At 44.4% G+C, this 16099-nt stretch overlaps 1 protein-coding gene across 1 annotated transcript; it reads right to left on the minus strand.

Annotated features, from left to right (window-relative positions):
- On the minus strand, positions 1-5985 carry LOC123412685 (serine/threonine-protein phosphatase PP2A-1 catalytic subunit). The gene is made up of 6 exons (XM_045105629.1): positions 5511-5985; positions 4059-4173; positions 1829-1937; positions 1652-1729; positions 625-816; positions 1-465 (listed from the first exon to the last, which is right to left on the minus strand). Exons 1-6 carry the CDS (start codon positions 5761-5763, stop codon positions 292-294), a joined length of 921 nt encoding a protein of 306 aa, XP_044961564.1. The 5' UTR covers positions 5764-5985; the 3' UTR covers positions 1-291.
- Positions 5986-16099: the final 10114 nt, after the last annotated feature.

Raw genomic sequence — 16099 nt, forward strand, 5'->3', positions numbered from 1 at the left:
TATGTTAAGAGACGGTTCTATTGCAGCTTCCCTTCTCTGTCTCGGAAATAATGCAAAATGGAGATACAAAAAAAAATACCAATGCAATGTACTTTTAACATGTCCTATGAGGTCCTGAGAAGCGGCAACCAAAATCTCCAAACAAAAGAATGAGAGGGGGGTACACAACTCAGCTCAAGGAATCCCATTTTCTAAGGACAGAGATCTACAGATCCAGCCAGGCACTGCTGTGCTGCAGATGAGAGGAGCAGCAGCAGCAGAAGAAGAGTTAAAAAAAAGTCAACACCACGATTACAAAAAGTAGTCGGGGGTCTTGCGCGTTGTGTCTGGCTCGATTTGCCGCGGCGCTGGATCGAATTGGAGGAAGTTCTGATCCATGTTCTCCCCAATTTCGAGAATCGCAGCCATGTTACCACACCGGTAACAGTAGTTTGGCGCACTGAAAACTGTGACAACATTCTTCTCCTGTACAGTGGTCGACACAGGGAAAATCAATTATTCAAGTTTCCTGCAAGGCTGTTTTCCAGTCTGATGCTCAAACGCCAGAGATGGACGGAAACTCTATGTGCAGGAATTGTGGGAAAATGATTAGGACGATAGAGATCTAACACACTGGAAACCAACCTGTGCCCAATTGAAACCTTCCATCACAAGTTGATGGGCCCTTGAAATAAGACTAAGACCATTCGTATGGTTAAATTGTTGTGCTATATCTTGTCCAAATGTGTAGCCTGCACCTCTTGGTGAAATTCCCCACCCGCATCGGTCATCCGGATCAGACCACAAAAGATCACACATAGGTCCTTCATGCGGGACCTATAGCCATTTTAGAGAACAGACAAAATCATTAGTCAAGAGTCGACCAAATCGCATAATACAGCACACATATTCTCTGCACAAGAACGAAATTCTTGAACCCAAAGGTGCAATGAGGTCAAGTTCATGCAATATTAAGTCCATGGTCTATACCAAGAAATTGTCTACCGAACATATTGCGAGTTCTAATTTTAAGCCATTTTGCCACTAACACTGAACTAAAAAAAAGGGCAGCCCGGTGCATGTAGCTCCCGCTTGCGCAGGGTCCAGGGAAGGGTCCGGCCACTTTGGGTCTTTAGTACACAGCCTGCCCCTACATCTCTGCAAGAGGCTGTTTCCGGGACTTGAACCCGTGACCTCATGGTCACACGGCAGCAGCTTTGCCACTGCAGCAAGACTCCCCTTCGCCACTAACACTGAACTAGCAACTAGCAAGTAAAAATTCAAGCACGACTGGGAACCGTGAAAAACACGTAACTGCAACCAGTTAAAACACTTAGTCGGCCTGGTCTTGGTAGAACATATAATTATGCATCACGAAAAGAACACTTCACTGTAACTTCTCAGACAAACGATCCTAGGCATCACGAAAAGAACACTTCACTGTAACTTCTTAGACAAACGATCCTAGGCTGCACTTCTTTTGCTCAAGCCCGAGACAAACGATCCTAGGCTGCATTTCTAAATAGAGATTCAGAAATCTACACATTGTTATGTTCTAGAGCTTATCATTGACCCTCTAGAAAATGTTTGTCTTGTCTATGGAGTAGTTCAAATCAACAGACTTCATGCATAAAATGATCCATATTAGCTCAAATGATAAAACGCAGCGTACCTCTTGTATGCGATCAAGAGAACGAATGTTGTCCAATGTATCTAATGATGGAGAGAGACCACCATGGAGGCAAAATACCTAGAAAACAGGAATTCTTCTTTGACCAAGCTTACATGGAAATGAATTTTATGTCCATATTAACAGAGCAGATCAATAAATTTGGTGAAAAGAATAAACCTGGTTTTCTATAAGAGCTGTGAGAGGCAAATAATCAAACAAATCCGTGAAGTACTTCCAGACATTTGCGTTTCCGTACTTCCGTAAGCATTCATCGTAGAAGCCATACCTGTAGCCAAGAACTCTGTCAGGAACACCTTCTAACACTATGGAAGGGCTTGCATTTCAAAAAGTAACACAATGCACACCCCAGGTTAAGGCTCAGATCATAATACAACTGTTATGCAGATAAATTTTAGTCGAGAACACAAACCCTACAATACATTAACTGCTAACATCTAAACTCCACATGGACCATTTACCATTGAATGAGATCTGGGAGTCAGCTAGCAGCCCTCGCAACTGATTTATTTGTCTGCGACGGGCTTGCTGATACATAGCCATGGATATGACCTTCAGCTACACCTAAATATGTTTATCTCATCCATCCGAATATCATGTGGGAGTTAACAAGTGTAAACCCGAAATATGGGTTCCACTGGCTACTCCCATGACTTATTTTATTCAAATATAAGAATATAACATATCGGATAGAAGATGAAAGATTTATATTGTTCCAAAGGAAAGGAATGTATCTTTATTTAGTTACTATATACTCATATAACTAGCAGGCTACTGTATGTAGCTATGTGCATTTCTTTTTTACCTTGGGATGTGATTGTTGACAGGAACCTTATTACAGCCATCCCAAAGAGACAAGTGGATATAATTGAAACAAATATGCATATCAAATTTTGATATGGATATTTGATCACTTGATGGATAAACAATACATTCTGATGGGAGTAATATATTTCAAGCAATAAGATGGTGCAAGAAATAATAGGATAAAAACTGTGAAGAAACATCTCAGTCAAAACTGCTGCAGTGGGTCAAAGCATGTGATGATGTAAAACTACAAAGCCTGAAGACCATTTCACAATGTCCAAAATAATGCTAGAGATCCAACACTATTTCATGATTCTAAAAGCGAAAGCATACTTACACACACACACACACACACACACACACACACAGGGGCAAGTCAGGCAGCTTTAACACAATTTGGTATAAAGTTATTGCCAAGAACCACGGTTCTACATACACTGTAATTGAGTTGCCATAGCAATATGATGACTAATTGAAAAATATCAACCTTGGGGTAAAGAGTTTACACTGCTTATGTTTAGTTCCACATTTTTCTTGTATGTATCAAATGAGATTTTATTTTATTTTACTACAAATTTATAAGCCGTTTTGTTTCACCTTCATGTTGGAGTCCAAGGGGAAAAACAAAATTATATTGTGACATGATCTTCCGATCAAGAGCAGCTAGGGGTGAGAGGAGATTTGAAAGCCAAATTCCAAATCATAATTGATGGTTTAAACCATTTCGGATGGTCATATCACAATATATCACCTTCAGCCTTTTTCCCGTGCACTTCGGAAGCTTACAATTTGGCCGGTGCAGAAAGTCAGGAGCCTGATTTAAATGCACAATTGTACGTTGGTTCGTACATTTGACTGAAACCGCCACACACTGACACACTGATCCATCGGCTGCACCTCCTCTAGTCACGATATCCCAAATTCTGTCCTACTTCACATCGCAAAATCATGATGCTGCAAATAATCTACAGTTGATCCATCGGATGTGTCTTGCAGCAATACCGATCCATAGTGATCACAATCCTGAACCACTGTAGCTGCACCTTGTCAAAACAACACCACAAACGCCTAGCCTCCAACACATCAGAAATTCATCATACCGCGAAGAAGATTGTGTTGTGCAACAATCCCACATAACAGGAGCAAGGTCCCAGGAATTTGTTTCCACACTTAGCATTTCCTAATTTAATGTCTATGGTCTCATTGATTAATGACTAAATATTAACATATAGCTCAATGTGTGAACAGACTGTTTGCCAACAATATTCATGTATCATGTTATACATTTAGATTTTGGACAAGGATCTTCAATAAGTAGCAAGTAACTTAAAACTAAAAAAGGTCAAAGTCACAGGCCAGGAAACACCAAAGTAACACATGTACTAATGTTCTGACAGCGAAAACCTCTCAGTGCCCTTTCTACCACAAAGCATGCTCGTGACAGGAGATAATCCATTTCCAACTCAGCCATTCGAACAGATGTAGGGAATAATGTCAATACATTTGCAGTAGTTACAATTCAGAAGTAATATGCTGATACAACTGCTGTAAGATTTTTCAGAATCAAGAAATAGGAACTCACACTTGAGTGATTTGTCGGCTCTCGTGATTTCCTCTCAATATTGTGATTCTGTCTCTGTAACGAACTTTGAGAGCCACTAATAATGAAACAGTCTCCACTGAATAGTAGCCACGGTCTGCATCAAATGTCCATAAAAATAAGTCCAGTTATAACATGGAACCAAATGAATACAATCGAAAGAAGAAGAAAATCAAATTATATATAGAAAGAAAAAGAATAACCAGTCAACAAAACTGAAATAATAGCATTTCTACCGAACATCTACGAAGAGGTCATTCCTAATAAAGATACTCATTGAGTGGTATCTTATTTGTCTGATTCATAGGTGAGCTGCATAAATACATCTAAAGCATGTGGTGTAGACAACATGGTTTTCAAAAGTAGGGGTGCAACCCCCACAAATAATTGGAAGTGCTTATATATAAGGCAGTATACTAGCACCCTAGAAATCCTGGAAACAGAGCAAACAGCACATGGTAAGACAAAAGGAAAAAGACCGGGAGATGGGTATATAATACCCACCTGCCCCATGGCTTCTAATAGCCCCATCTACTCCTGTGACCTAATTCCCAGAACCACTCCCTTGTCCCTCACCGCAGCAGCGGAGCCATCATGCTCCTCCCCTTCCTCACATCAACAGACACCATCACACAACCCTACTTTCTGCCTCGCAAGCCATCTTTTCTCCCTCATCGTAGCAACACGGGAATATAGTTTACCAGCCCAGGATCAGCGACAACACTGGGCAGCGGCAGAAAATACTCTGTGCGCCCCATATGCTAGATGGCTAAGGAGAGGGGGACATCTTACCATCTAAGGGTAATGAAGCGACACCTTAGTCGAATGGTTGTCATTCTTACAACGTAATCATGCTGATATCAGTTCTGAGAATGCTTGCCACGCAGGGAAAACCGTACACGTATAAATACAAAAAAAAGTCCCTGTTTGTTGCTCTACCGGTAGAGAACAAGGTATCCATACCATCCAAATTCGAGGTTTTATTTCCCCGGGCAGCCTTTTGCCTTGTTAAATAAGGCAACAAAAGTCCAAAATCATCACCCCAAAATTCTCCAAATGTGCCGTCACTATAATGAACACTTTAAGGATGTCCATTCATGCCCATGAGAATCACTTCATACCTACTCGGTTGACATATCAAAACCAAAACAGCATCCATCTATTTAATCAACAGAACAGGACCTAGCATGATGGCACGATTCATTCTAGCAATCCATGGAACAACAGTAAGAAAAAAAATAAAAATCATTAGCGTAATAAAGAATCTATTCGCAACCCCGCCAGCTCAAACCTCCCAATCCGCACAGGCCAGGAGGGGAGGATCTATCGAATTGGTAGTCCCCCCTGATTGCTCTCCATTAAATCAGAATCAGATCGAACGACCTGACCGAATCCTCTCGGCGGGAAGGGCCAGGGGCGGCAGCGGGGACGTACCGACGTAGTCGCCCATGAAAAGGTAGTTCGTGTCGGGGGTGTCGCCGCCGATGCGGAATAGCTCGATGAGGTCGTAGAACTGGCCGTGGATGTCGCCGCAGACGGTGACCGGGCAGCGCACGGGCTGCACGTTCCACTCCTCCATGAGGATCGCCTTGGCCTGCTCGCAGAGGGCCTTGACCTCGGCGTCCGGCAGGAACTTGCAGTCCCGCAGCTGCGAGATCTGCCGGTCCAGATCCGAGTGCGACGGCATCGTCGCTGCCGCGCGCCGCTCCCCTCACGTCCGCCTACGAGCAAGGTTCCCGCCGGGGGGCAGGGGGCGGGGGCGGGGCCGCTGGGCCGTCGACGGGATCGGGGGAGGAGGAGGGGGGGATGGAGGAGGAGGAGGAGGGCGCGTTCATGCCTCCATTTTTTTCCGCGTGTTTGCTATTGCGGGGAGGGTGGGGGGGTGGATTTTTTTCGCTTGGCTGGCTGGCTGGCTGGCTGTGTGTTGGTATTTGTTTTGGTTTTGGCTTGGGTTGGGTGATTTGGTCCTCCTAAGAATGATTTTTATGAGGTGTTTATGGGAGGAAAGCTCCGCGACGCGTACTTTCCAGGTGTGGAGGGATTAGAGAAAGGCAGGGATGTTCCGTGGAGGGGATGCATGTGGCCCTCCCCCCTCTCTCTCTCTCTCTCTCGTGTGCGTGTGTGCGTGTGTGGTTTGGCTGGCTTGGTCGTGTGCCTATCTGTAACGCAGTCTGGCTTGGTTTTGGTTGGCTTGGCTCTCGCTACGGTGGAATAGCTGTATTTTAAGCAGGTTCGTGTAGCAGTTGCACCATTTTTTAGTTTATTATACTAGTAAAAAGGTTCGTGTGTTGCAACAGAAAAAAATATTTTTTTAAAAATAATTTATTGTAATAAAGATACATATTGGATACTGACTCCACCGGTGCAGGATATCGGAAAACAAATTGGATACATATTTTCTTTAATAAAGGAATCTAGCAAACCTTTATTAATTATATTTGCATCTTCTAATCTCTAGAGTATACTTTCACCATGAAGATTCACTGATTATAATCTTTTGAGTTCCTTGTTTTCTTCTTCATCGTATTCATACGTGTTGAAATATACTACTCCCTCCATTTTTAAATATAATTCTTTCTAACGATTTCAATATGAATAACATAGGGATATATACATACGTGTTTTGGAGTATATGTTTACTCATTTTGCTTCGTATATAATCAATATTAAAATCTCTAAAAAATACATATTTTTATAAGCAGAGGGAGTATTCCCTTGATCGGTATGCTAGTTTCAAACTCAAGATGTCCAATTGATCACTTCCGTGCAAACTATGTGTAAATGCAGGGTATGGCTAATTATGATTGAGCTGTTTTTGTGATCCATGTCAATGCCATCATTGGAAAAAATATTGCTCCTCCTCACGCTCGGGGTGTATTAACAAAACTCCCTCACCTACACAAATATTAAAATGATGATATAAGATTCAGTCTAGAGTCTTACGCCGATTCACGGCCTTTCATCTATATACGTAGACACAAAGTACTCCATTGTCAACTAATATAAAAGCATTTAGATCACTACTTCAATGATCTAAACGCTTTTATATTAATTGACAGATGAAGTACCATACATTGCAACAACCAAGGAAACTGAAAGGGAGAAACTCAAGCATCTAGAGATTATGTACACGAAGTGTTGCTCCATAGCGAAGCAAACTGTTATCCATAAAATTGGTAGTGTTAGTACAATGAAAGAATGGTGCTGATCGGTCAAGCTCCACAAATTTGGAATCTTTTAAGTGAAAATATCCCCACTTATTTTCCAAAGTGATGATGAATCAATTATTTATTACCGTGATCATCTACTACAAAAAAAGGATCTCAATTGGCGAAGTACGTACCAAATAGGTAAGCTATAACAATGTTAATCTATAGATGAGTTCATTGCATTAATTTGTCATCCAGCTGTTAGAAGCATATCCAAGTTAGACATGATTTCAATAATTATTAGAAAAAATTGATCCTAAGTGCACTACCCAACTGCAAGATCAAAGACATCAGTTAAGGAAAAATAATTACACTTTGTAGCACAGGAAATCACAAGCTAGCATAGGCTAAATAAAACAACACAATTCAGATTGAATGAACACCTGACTCAGTTAAAAGACAATGGCAAACGATATTGTTGGGGAACGTCGCATGGGAAACAAAAATTTTCCTACGCGCACGAAGACCTATCATGGTGATGTCCATCTACGAGAGGGGATGAGTGATCTACGTACCCTTGTAGATCGTACAGCAGAAGCGATGTGAGATCGCGGTTGATGTAGTGGAACGTCCTCACGTCCCTCGATCCGCCCCGCGAACAATCCCGCGATCAGTCCCACGATCTAGTACCGAACGGACGGCACCTCCGCGTTCAGCACACGTACAGCTCGACGATGATCTCGGCCTTCTTGATCCAGCAAGAGAGACGGAGAGGTAGAAGAGTTCTCCGGCAGCGTGACGGCGCTCCGGAGGTTGGTGATGATCTTGTCTCAGCAGGGCTCCGCCCGAGCTCCGCAGAAACACGATCTAGAGGAAAAACTATGGAGGTATGTGGTCGGGCAGCCGTGAGAAAGTCGTCTCAAATCTGCCCTAAAAGCCCCATATATATAGGAGGAGGGAGGGGGACCTTGCCTTGGGGTCCAAGGGAACCCCAAGGGGTCGGCCGAGCCAGGGGGGAGGACTCTCCCCCCCCCCCAAACCGAGTCCTACTTGGTTTGGTGGGAGGGAGTCCTTCCCCCTTCCCACTTCCCCTCCTTTTTTTTCTTTCTTTGATTTTTTTCTTCCTTGGCGCATAGGATTTGGTGGGCTGTCCCACCAGCCCACTAAGGGCTGGTGTGACCCCCCCAAATACCTATGGGCTTCCCCGGAGTGGGTTGCCCCCCTCCGGTGAACCCCCGGAACCCATTCGTCATTCCCGGTACATTCCCGGTAACTCCGAAAACCTTCCGGTAATCAAATGAGGTCATCCTATATATCAATCTTCGTTTCCGGACCATTCCGGAAACCCTCGTGACGTCCGTGATCTCATCCGGGACTCCGAACAACATTCGGTAACCAACCATATAACTCAAATACGCATAAAACAACGTCGAACCTTAAGTGTGCAGACCCTGCGGGTTCGAGAACTATGTAGACATGACCCGAGAGACTCCTCGGTCAATATCCAATAGCGGGACCTGGATGCCCATATTGGATCCTACATATTCTACGAAGATCTTATCGTTTGAACCTCAGTGCCAAGGATTCGTATAATCCCGTATGTCATTCCCTTTGTCCTTCGGTATGTTACTTGCCCGAGATTCGATCGTCAGTATCCGCATACCTATTTCAATCTCGTTTACCGGCAAGTCTCTTTACTCGTTCCGTAATACAAGATCCCGCAACTTACACTAAGTTACATTGCTTGCAAGGCTTGTGTGTGATGTTGTATTACCGAGTGGGCCCCGAGATACCTCTCCGTCACACGGAGTGACAAATCCCAGTCTTGATCCATACTAACTCAACTAACACCTTCGGAGATACCTGTAGAGCATCTTTATAGTCACCCAGTTACGTTGCGACGTTTGATACACACAAAGCATTCCTCCGGTGTCAGTGAGTTATATGATCTCATGGTCATAGGAATAAATACTTGACACGCAGAAAACAGTAGCAACAAAATGACATGATCAACATGCTACGTCTATTAGTTTGGGTCTAGTCCATCACGTGATTCTCCCAGACGTGATCCAGTTATCAAGCAACAACACCTTGTTCATAATCAGAAGACACTGACTATCATTGATCAACTGGCTAGCCAACTAGAGGCATGCTAGGGACGGTGTTTTTGTCTATGTATCCACACATGTAAATGAGCCTTCGTTCAATACAATTATAGCATGGATAATAAACTATTATCTTGATACAGGAATTATAATAATAACTATACATTTATTATTGCCTCTAGGGCATAATTCCAACAGTCTCCCACTTGCACTAGAGTCAATAATCTAGCCCTCACATCACCATGTGAATTACATTGTAATAAATCTAACACCCATACAGTTCTGGTGTCGATCATGTTTTGGCCGTGGAAGAGGTTTAGTCAGCGGGTCTGCTACATTCAGATCCGTGTGCACTTTGCATATATTTACGTCCTCCTCCTCGTCGTAGTCGCGGATGAGGTTGAAGCGTCGTTTGATGTGTCTGGTCTTCTTGTGAAACTTGGTTCCTTTGCTAAGGCAATGGCACCAGTGTTGTCACAGAACAAGGTTATTGGATCCAGTGCACTTGGCACTACTCCAAGATCCGTCATGAACTGCTTCATCCAGACACCCTCCTTAGCCGCCTCCGAGGCAGCCATGTACTCCGCTTCACATGTAGAATCTGCTACGACGCTTTGCTTGGAACTGCACCAGCTTACTGCACCCCCATTAAGAATAAATACGTATCCGGTTTGCGACTTAGAGTCGTCCGGATCTGTGTCAAAGCTTGCATCGACGTAACCTTTTACGGCGAGCTCTTCGTCACCTCCATACACGAGAAACATCTCCTTAGTCCTTTTCAGGTACTTCAGGATATTCTTGACCGCTGTCCAGTGATCCACTCCTGGATTACTCTGGAACCTACCTGCCATACTTATGGCCAGGCTAATATCCGGTCTAGTGCACAGCATTGCATACATGATAGAGCCTATGGCTGAAGCATAGGGGACGGAGCGCATATGCTCTCTATCTTCATCAGTTGCTGGGCACTGAGTCTTACTCAATCTCGTACCTTGTAACACTGGCAAGAACCCTTTCTTGGACTGTTCCATTTTGAACCTCTTCAAAACTTTATCAAGGTATGTGCTTTGTGAAAGCCCTATCAGGCGTTTTGATCTATCCCGATAGATCTTAATGCCTAGAATGTAAGCAGCTTCTCCTAGGTCCTTCATAGAGAAACTTTTATTTAAGTAACCTTTTATGCTCTCCAAAAGCTCTACGTTGTTTCCAATCAGTAATATGTCATCCACATATAATATTAGAAACGCCACAGAGCTCTCACTCACCTTTTTGTAAATACAAGATTCTCCAACCACTTGTATAAACCCAAATGCCTTGATCACCTCATCAAAGCGCTTGTTCCAACTCCGAGATGCTTGCACCAGTCCATAAATGGATCGCTGGAGCTTGCACACTTTGTCAGCATTTTTAGGATCGACAAAACCTTCGGGTTGCATCATATACAACTCTTCCTTAAGGAAACCGTTAAGGAACGCCGTTTTGACATCCATCTGCCAGATTTCATAATCGAAAAATGCAGCTATCGCTAACATGATCCTGACGGACTTAAGCATCGCTACGGGAGAGAAAGTCTCATCGTAGTCAATTCCTCGAACTTGTGAAAAACCCTTTGCCACAAGTCGAGCTTTATAAACGTTGACATTACCGTCAGCGTCCGTCTTCTTCTTAAAGATCCATTTGTTCTGAATAGCCTTGCGGCCCTCAGGTAGTATCTCCAAAGTCCACACTTTGTTCTCATACATGGATCCTATCTCGGATTTCATGGCTTCTAGCCATTTGTTGGAATCTGGGCCCACCATTGCTTCTTCATAATTTGCAGGTTCATTGTTGTCTAACAACATGATTGTCAAGACGGGATTACCGTACCACTCTGGAGCAGCGCGTGATCTCGTCGACCTGCGTGGTTCAACAGAAACTTGAACTGGAGTTTCATGATCATCATCATTAACTTCCTCCTCAACTGGCGTCGCAATCACAGGGGTTTCCCCTTGCCCTGCGCCACCATCCAGAGGGATGAGAGGTTCGACAACCTCGTCAAGTTCTATCTTCCTCCCACTCAATTCTCTTGAGAGAAACTCCTTCTCGAGAAAAGTTCCGTTCTTAGCAACAAACACTTTGCCCTCGGATTTGAGATAGAAGGTGTACCCAACTGTCTCTTTTGGGTAGCCTATGAAGACGCACTTTTCCGCTTTGGGTTCCAGCTTTTCAGGCTGAAGCTTTTTGACATAAGCATCACATCCCCAAACTTTAAGAAACGACAACTTTGGCCTTTTGCCACACCACAGTTCGTATGGTGTCGTCTCAACGGATTTCGATGGTGCCCTATTTAAAGTGAATGCAGCTGTTTCTAATGCATAACCCCAAAACGATAACGGCAAATCAGTAAGAGACATCATAGATCGCACCATTTCTAATAAAGTACGATTACGACGTTCGGACACACCATTACGCTGTGGTGTTCCAGGCGGTGTTAACTGCGAAACAATTCCACATTGTCTTAAGTGAGTACCAAACTCGAAACTCAGATATTCACCCCCACGATCAGACCGCAGGAACTTGATCTTCTTGTTACGATGATTTTCTACTTCACTCTGAAATTGCTTGAACTTTTCAAATGTTTCAGACTTGTGCTTCATTAAGTAGACATAACCATATCTACTCAAATCGTCAGTGAAGGTGAGAAAATAACGATATCCGCCGCGTGCCTCCACGCTCATCGGACCACACACATCGGTATGTATGATTTCCAATAAGTCACTTGCACGCTCCATTGTTCCGGAGAACGGAGTTTTAGTCATCTTGCCCATGAGGCATGGTTCGCAAGTGTCAAGTGAATCAAAGTCAAGTGACTCCAAAAGTCCATCAGCATGGAGTTTCTTCATGCGCTTTACACCAATATGACCCAAGCGGCAGTGCCACAAAAATATGGCGCTATCATTGTTTACTCTTACTCTTTTGGTCTCAATGTTATGTATATGCGTATCTCTATCGAGATTCAATATGAACAATCCTCTCACATTCGGTGCATGACCATAAAAGATGTTACTCATAGAAATAGAACAACCATTATTCTCAGACTTAAAAGAGTAACCGTCTCGCAATAAACAAGATCCGTATATAATGTTCATGCTCAACGCAGGCACTAAATAACAATGATTTAAGTTCATCACTAATCCCGATGGTAGTTGAAGTGACACGGTGCCGACGGCGATTGCATCAACCTTGGAACCGTTTCCTACGCGCATCGTCACTTCGTCTTTCGCCAGCCTCCGTCTATTCCGCAGTTCCTGTTTCGAGTTGCAAATGTGAGCAACAGAACCGGTATCGAATACCCAGGCACTACTACGAGAGCCGGTTAAGTACACATCAATAACATGTATATCAAATATACCTGATTTTTCTTTGCCCGCCTTCTTATCTGCCAGATACTTGGGGCAATTGCGCTTCCAGTGACCCATACCCTTGCAATAGAAGCACTCTGTTTCAGGCTTAGGTCCAGCCTTGGGTTTCTTCGACGGATTGGCAACTGGCTTGCCGCTCTTCTTAGAATTGCCCTTCTTGCCTTTGCCGTTTCTCTTGAAACTAGTGGTCTTGCTCACCATCAACACTTGATGCTCTTTACGGAGTTCAGACTCTGCGACTTTCAGCATCGCAAACAACTCGCCGGGAGACTTGTTCATCCCTTGCATGTTGTAGTTCAACACAAAGCCTTTATAGCTTGGCGGCAGTGATTGGAGGATTCTGTCAGTGTTAGCTTCTTGCGGGAGTTCAATCCCTAGTTCAGCTAGACGGTTTGAGTACCCAGACATCTTGAGCACATGTTCACTGACAGACGAGCTTTCCTCCATCTTGCAAGCATAGAATTTATCGGAGGTCTCATACCTCTCGATCCGGGCGTTCTTCTGAAAGATAAACTTCAACTCCTGGAACATCTCAAATGCTCCATGACGCTCAAAGCGACGTTGAAGTCCCGGCTCTAAGCCATACAAGACTGCACATTGAACTATTGAGTAGTCCTCCTTACGTGCTAGCCAAGCGTTCTTAACATCCTGATCAGCCGTAGCGGGTGGTTCATCTCCTAGCGCAGCATTAAGGACATAATCCTTCTTTCCAGCTTGTAAGATTAGCTTAAGATTACGAGCCCAGTCTACAAAGTTGCTTCCATCATCTTTCAACTTAGCTTTCTCTAGGAATGTATTAAAATTGAGGATGACACTTGCGTGAGCCATGATCTACAACACAAATATATTCAAAGTGGACTTAGACTATGTTCAAGATAATTAGAGTTCAACTTAATCAAATTATATGCTAAACTCCCACTCAAAAAGTACATCTCTCTAGTCATTTGAGTGGTTCATGATCCACTTACGCTATCCCAAGTCCGATCATCACGTGAGTCGAGAGTAGTTTCAGTGGTAAGCATCCCTATGCTAATCATATCAACTATATGATTCATGATCGACCTTTCGGTCTCATGTGTTCCGAGGCCATGTCTGCACATGCTAGGCTCGTCAAGCTTAACCCGAGTGTTCCGCGTGCGCAACTGTTTTGCACCCGTTGTATGTGAACGTTGAGTCTATCACACCCGATCATCACGTGGTGTCTCGAAACGACGAACTGTAGCAACGGTGCACAGTCGGGGAGAACACAATTTCGTCTTGAAATTTTAGTGAGAGATCACCTCATAATGCTACCGTCGTTCTAAGCAAAATAAGGTGCATAAAAGGATTAACATCACATGCAATTCATAAGTGACATGATATGGCCATCATCACGTGCTTCTTGATCTCCATCACCAAAGCACCGGCACGATCTTCTTGTCACCGGCGCCACACCATGATCTCCATCATCATGATCTCCATCAACGTGTCGCCATCGGGGTTGTCGTGCTACTTATGCTATCACTACTAAAGCTACATCCTAGCAAAATAGTAAACGCATCTGCAAGCACATATGTTAGTATAAAGACAACCCTATGGCTCCTGCCGGTTGCCGTACCATCGACGTGCAAGTCGATATTTCTATTACAACATGATCATCTCATACATCCAATATATCACATCACATCATTGGCCATATCACATCACAATCATACCCTGCAAAAACAAGTTAGACGTCCTCTAATTTTGTTGTTGCCTGTTTTACGTGGTGGCCAAGGGTATCTAGTAGGATCGCATCTTACTTACGCAAACACCACAACGGAGATATATGAGTTGCTATTTAACCTCATCCAAGGACCTCCTTGGTCAAATCCGATTCAACTAAAGTTGGAGAAACCGTCACTTGCCAGTCATCTTTGAGCAAAGGGGGTTACTCGTAACGATGAAACCAGTCTCTCGTAAGCGTACGAGTAATGTCGGTCCAAGCCGCTTCGATCCAACAATACCACGGAATCAAGAAAAGACTAAGGAGGGCAGCAAAACGCACATCACCGCCCACAAAACCTTTTGTGTTCTACTCGAGAAGACATCTACGCATGAACCTAGCTCATGATGCCACTGTTGGGGAACGTCGCATGGGAAACAAAAATTTTCCTACGCGCACGAAGACCTATCATGGTGATGTCCATCTACGAGAGGGGATGAGTGATCTACGTACCCTTGTAGATCGTACAGCAGAAGCGATGTGAGATCGCGGTTGATGTAGTGGAACGTCCTCACGTCCCTCGATCCGCCCCGCGAACAATCCCGCGATCAGTCCCACGATCTAGTACCGAACGGACGGCACCTCCGCGTTCAGCACACGTACAGCTCGACGATGATCTCGGCCTTCTTGATCCAGCAAGAGAGACGGAGAGGTAGAAGAGTTCTCCGGCAGCGTGACGGCGCTCCGGAGGTTGGTGATGATCTTGTCTCAGCAGGGCTCCGCCCGAGCTCCGCAGAAACACGATCTAGAGGAAAAACTATGGAGGTATGTGGTCGGGCAGCCGTGAGAAAGTCGTCTCAAATCTGCCCTAAAAGCCCCATATATATAGGAGGAGGGAGGGGGACCTTGCCTTGGGGTCCAAGGGAACCCCAAGGGGTCGGCCGAGCCAGGGGGGAGGACTCTCCCCCCCCCAAACCGAGTCCTACTTGGTTTGGTGGGAGGGAGTCCTTCCCCCTTCCCACTTCCCCTCCTTTTTTTTTCTTTCTTTGATTTTTTTTCTTCCTTGGCGCATAGGATTTGGTGGGCTGTCCCACCAGCCCACTAAGGGCTGGTGTGACCCCCCCAAATACCTATGGGCTTCCCCGGAGTGGGTTGCCCCCCTCCGGTGAACCCCCGGAACCCATTCGTCATTCCCGGTACATTCCCGGTAACTCCGAAAACCTTCCGGTAATCAAATGAGGTCATCCTATATATCAATCTTCGTTTCCGGACCATTCCGGAAACCCTCGTGACGTCCGTGATCTCATCCGGGACTCCGAACAACATTCGGTAACCAACCATATAACTCAAATACGCATAAAACAACGTCGAACCTTAAGTGTGCAGACCCTGCGGGTTCGAGAACTATGTAGACATGACCCGAGAGACTCCTCGGTCAATATCCAATAGCGGGACCTGGATGCCCATATTGGATCCTACATATTCTACGAAGATCTTATCGTTTGAACCTCAGTGCCAAGGATTCGTATAATCCCGTATGTCATTCCCTTTGTCCTTCGGTATGTTACTTGCCCGAGATTCGATCGTCAGTATCCGCATACCTATTTCAATCTCGTTTACCGGCAAGTCTCTTTACTCGTTCCGTAATACAAGATCCCGCAACTTACACTAAGTTACATTGCTT

The sequence above is a fragment of the Hordeum vulgare genome, chromosome 7H, assembly GCF_904849725.1.
Source record: "Hordeum vulgare subsp. vulgare chromosome 7H, MorexV3_pseudomolecules_assembly, whole genome shotgun sequence".
In the NCBI taxonomy this organism is placed as follows: Eukaryota; Viridiplantae; Streptophyta; class Magnoliopsida; order Poales; family Poaceae; genus Hordeum; species Hordeum vulgare.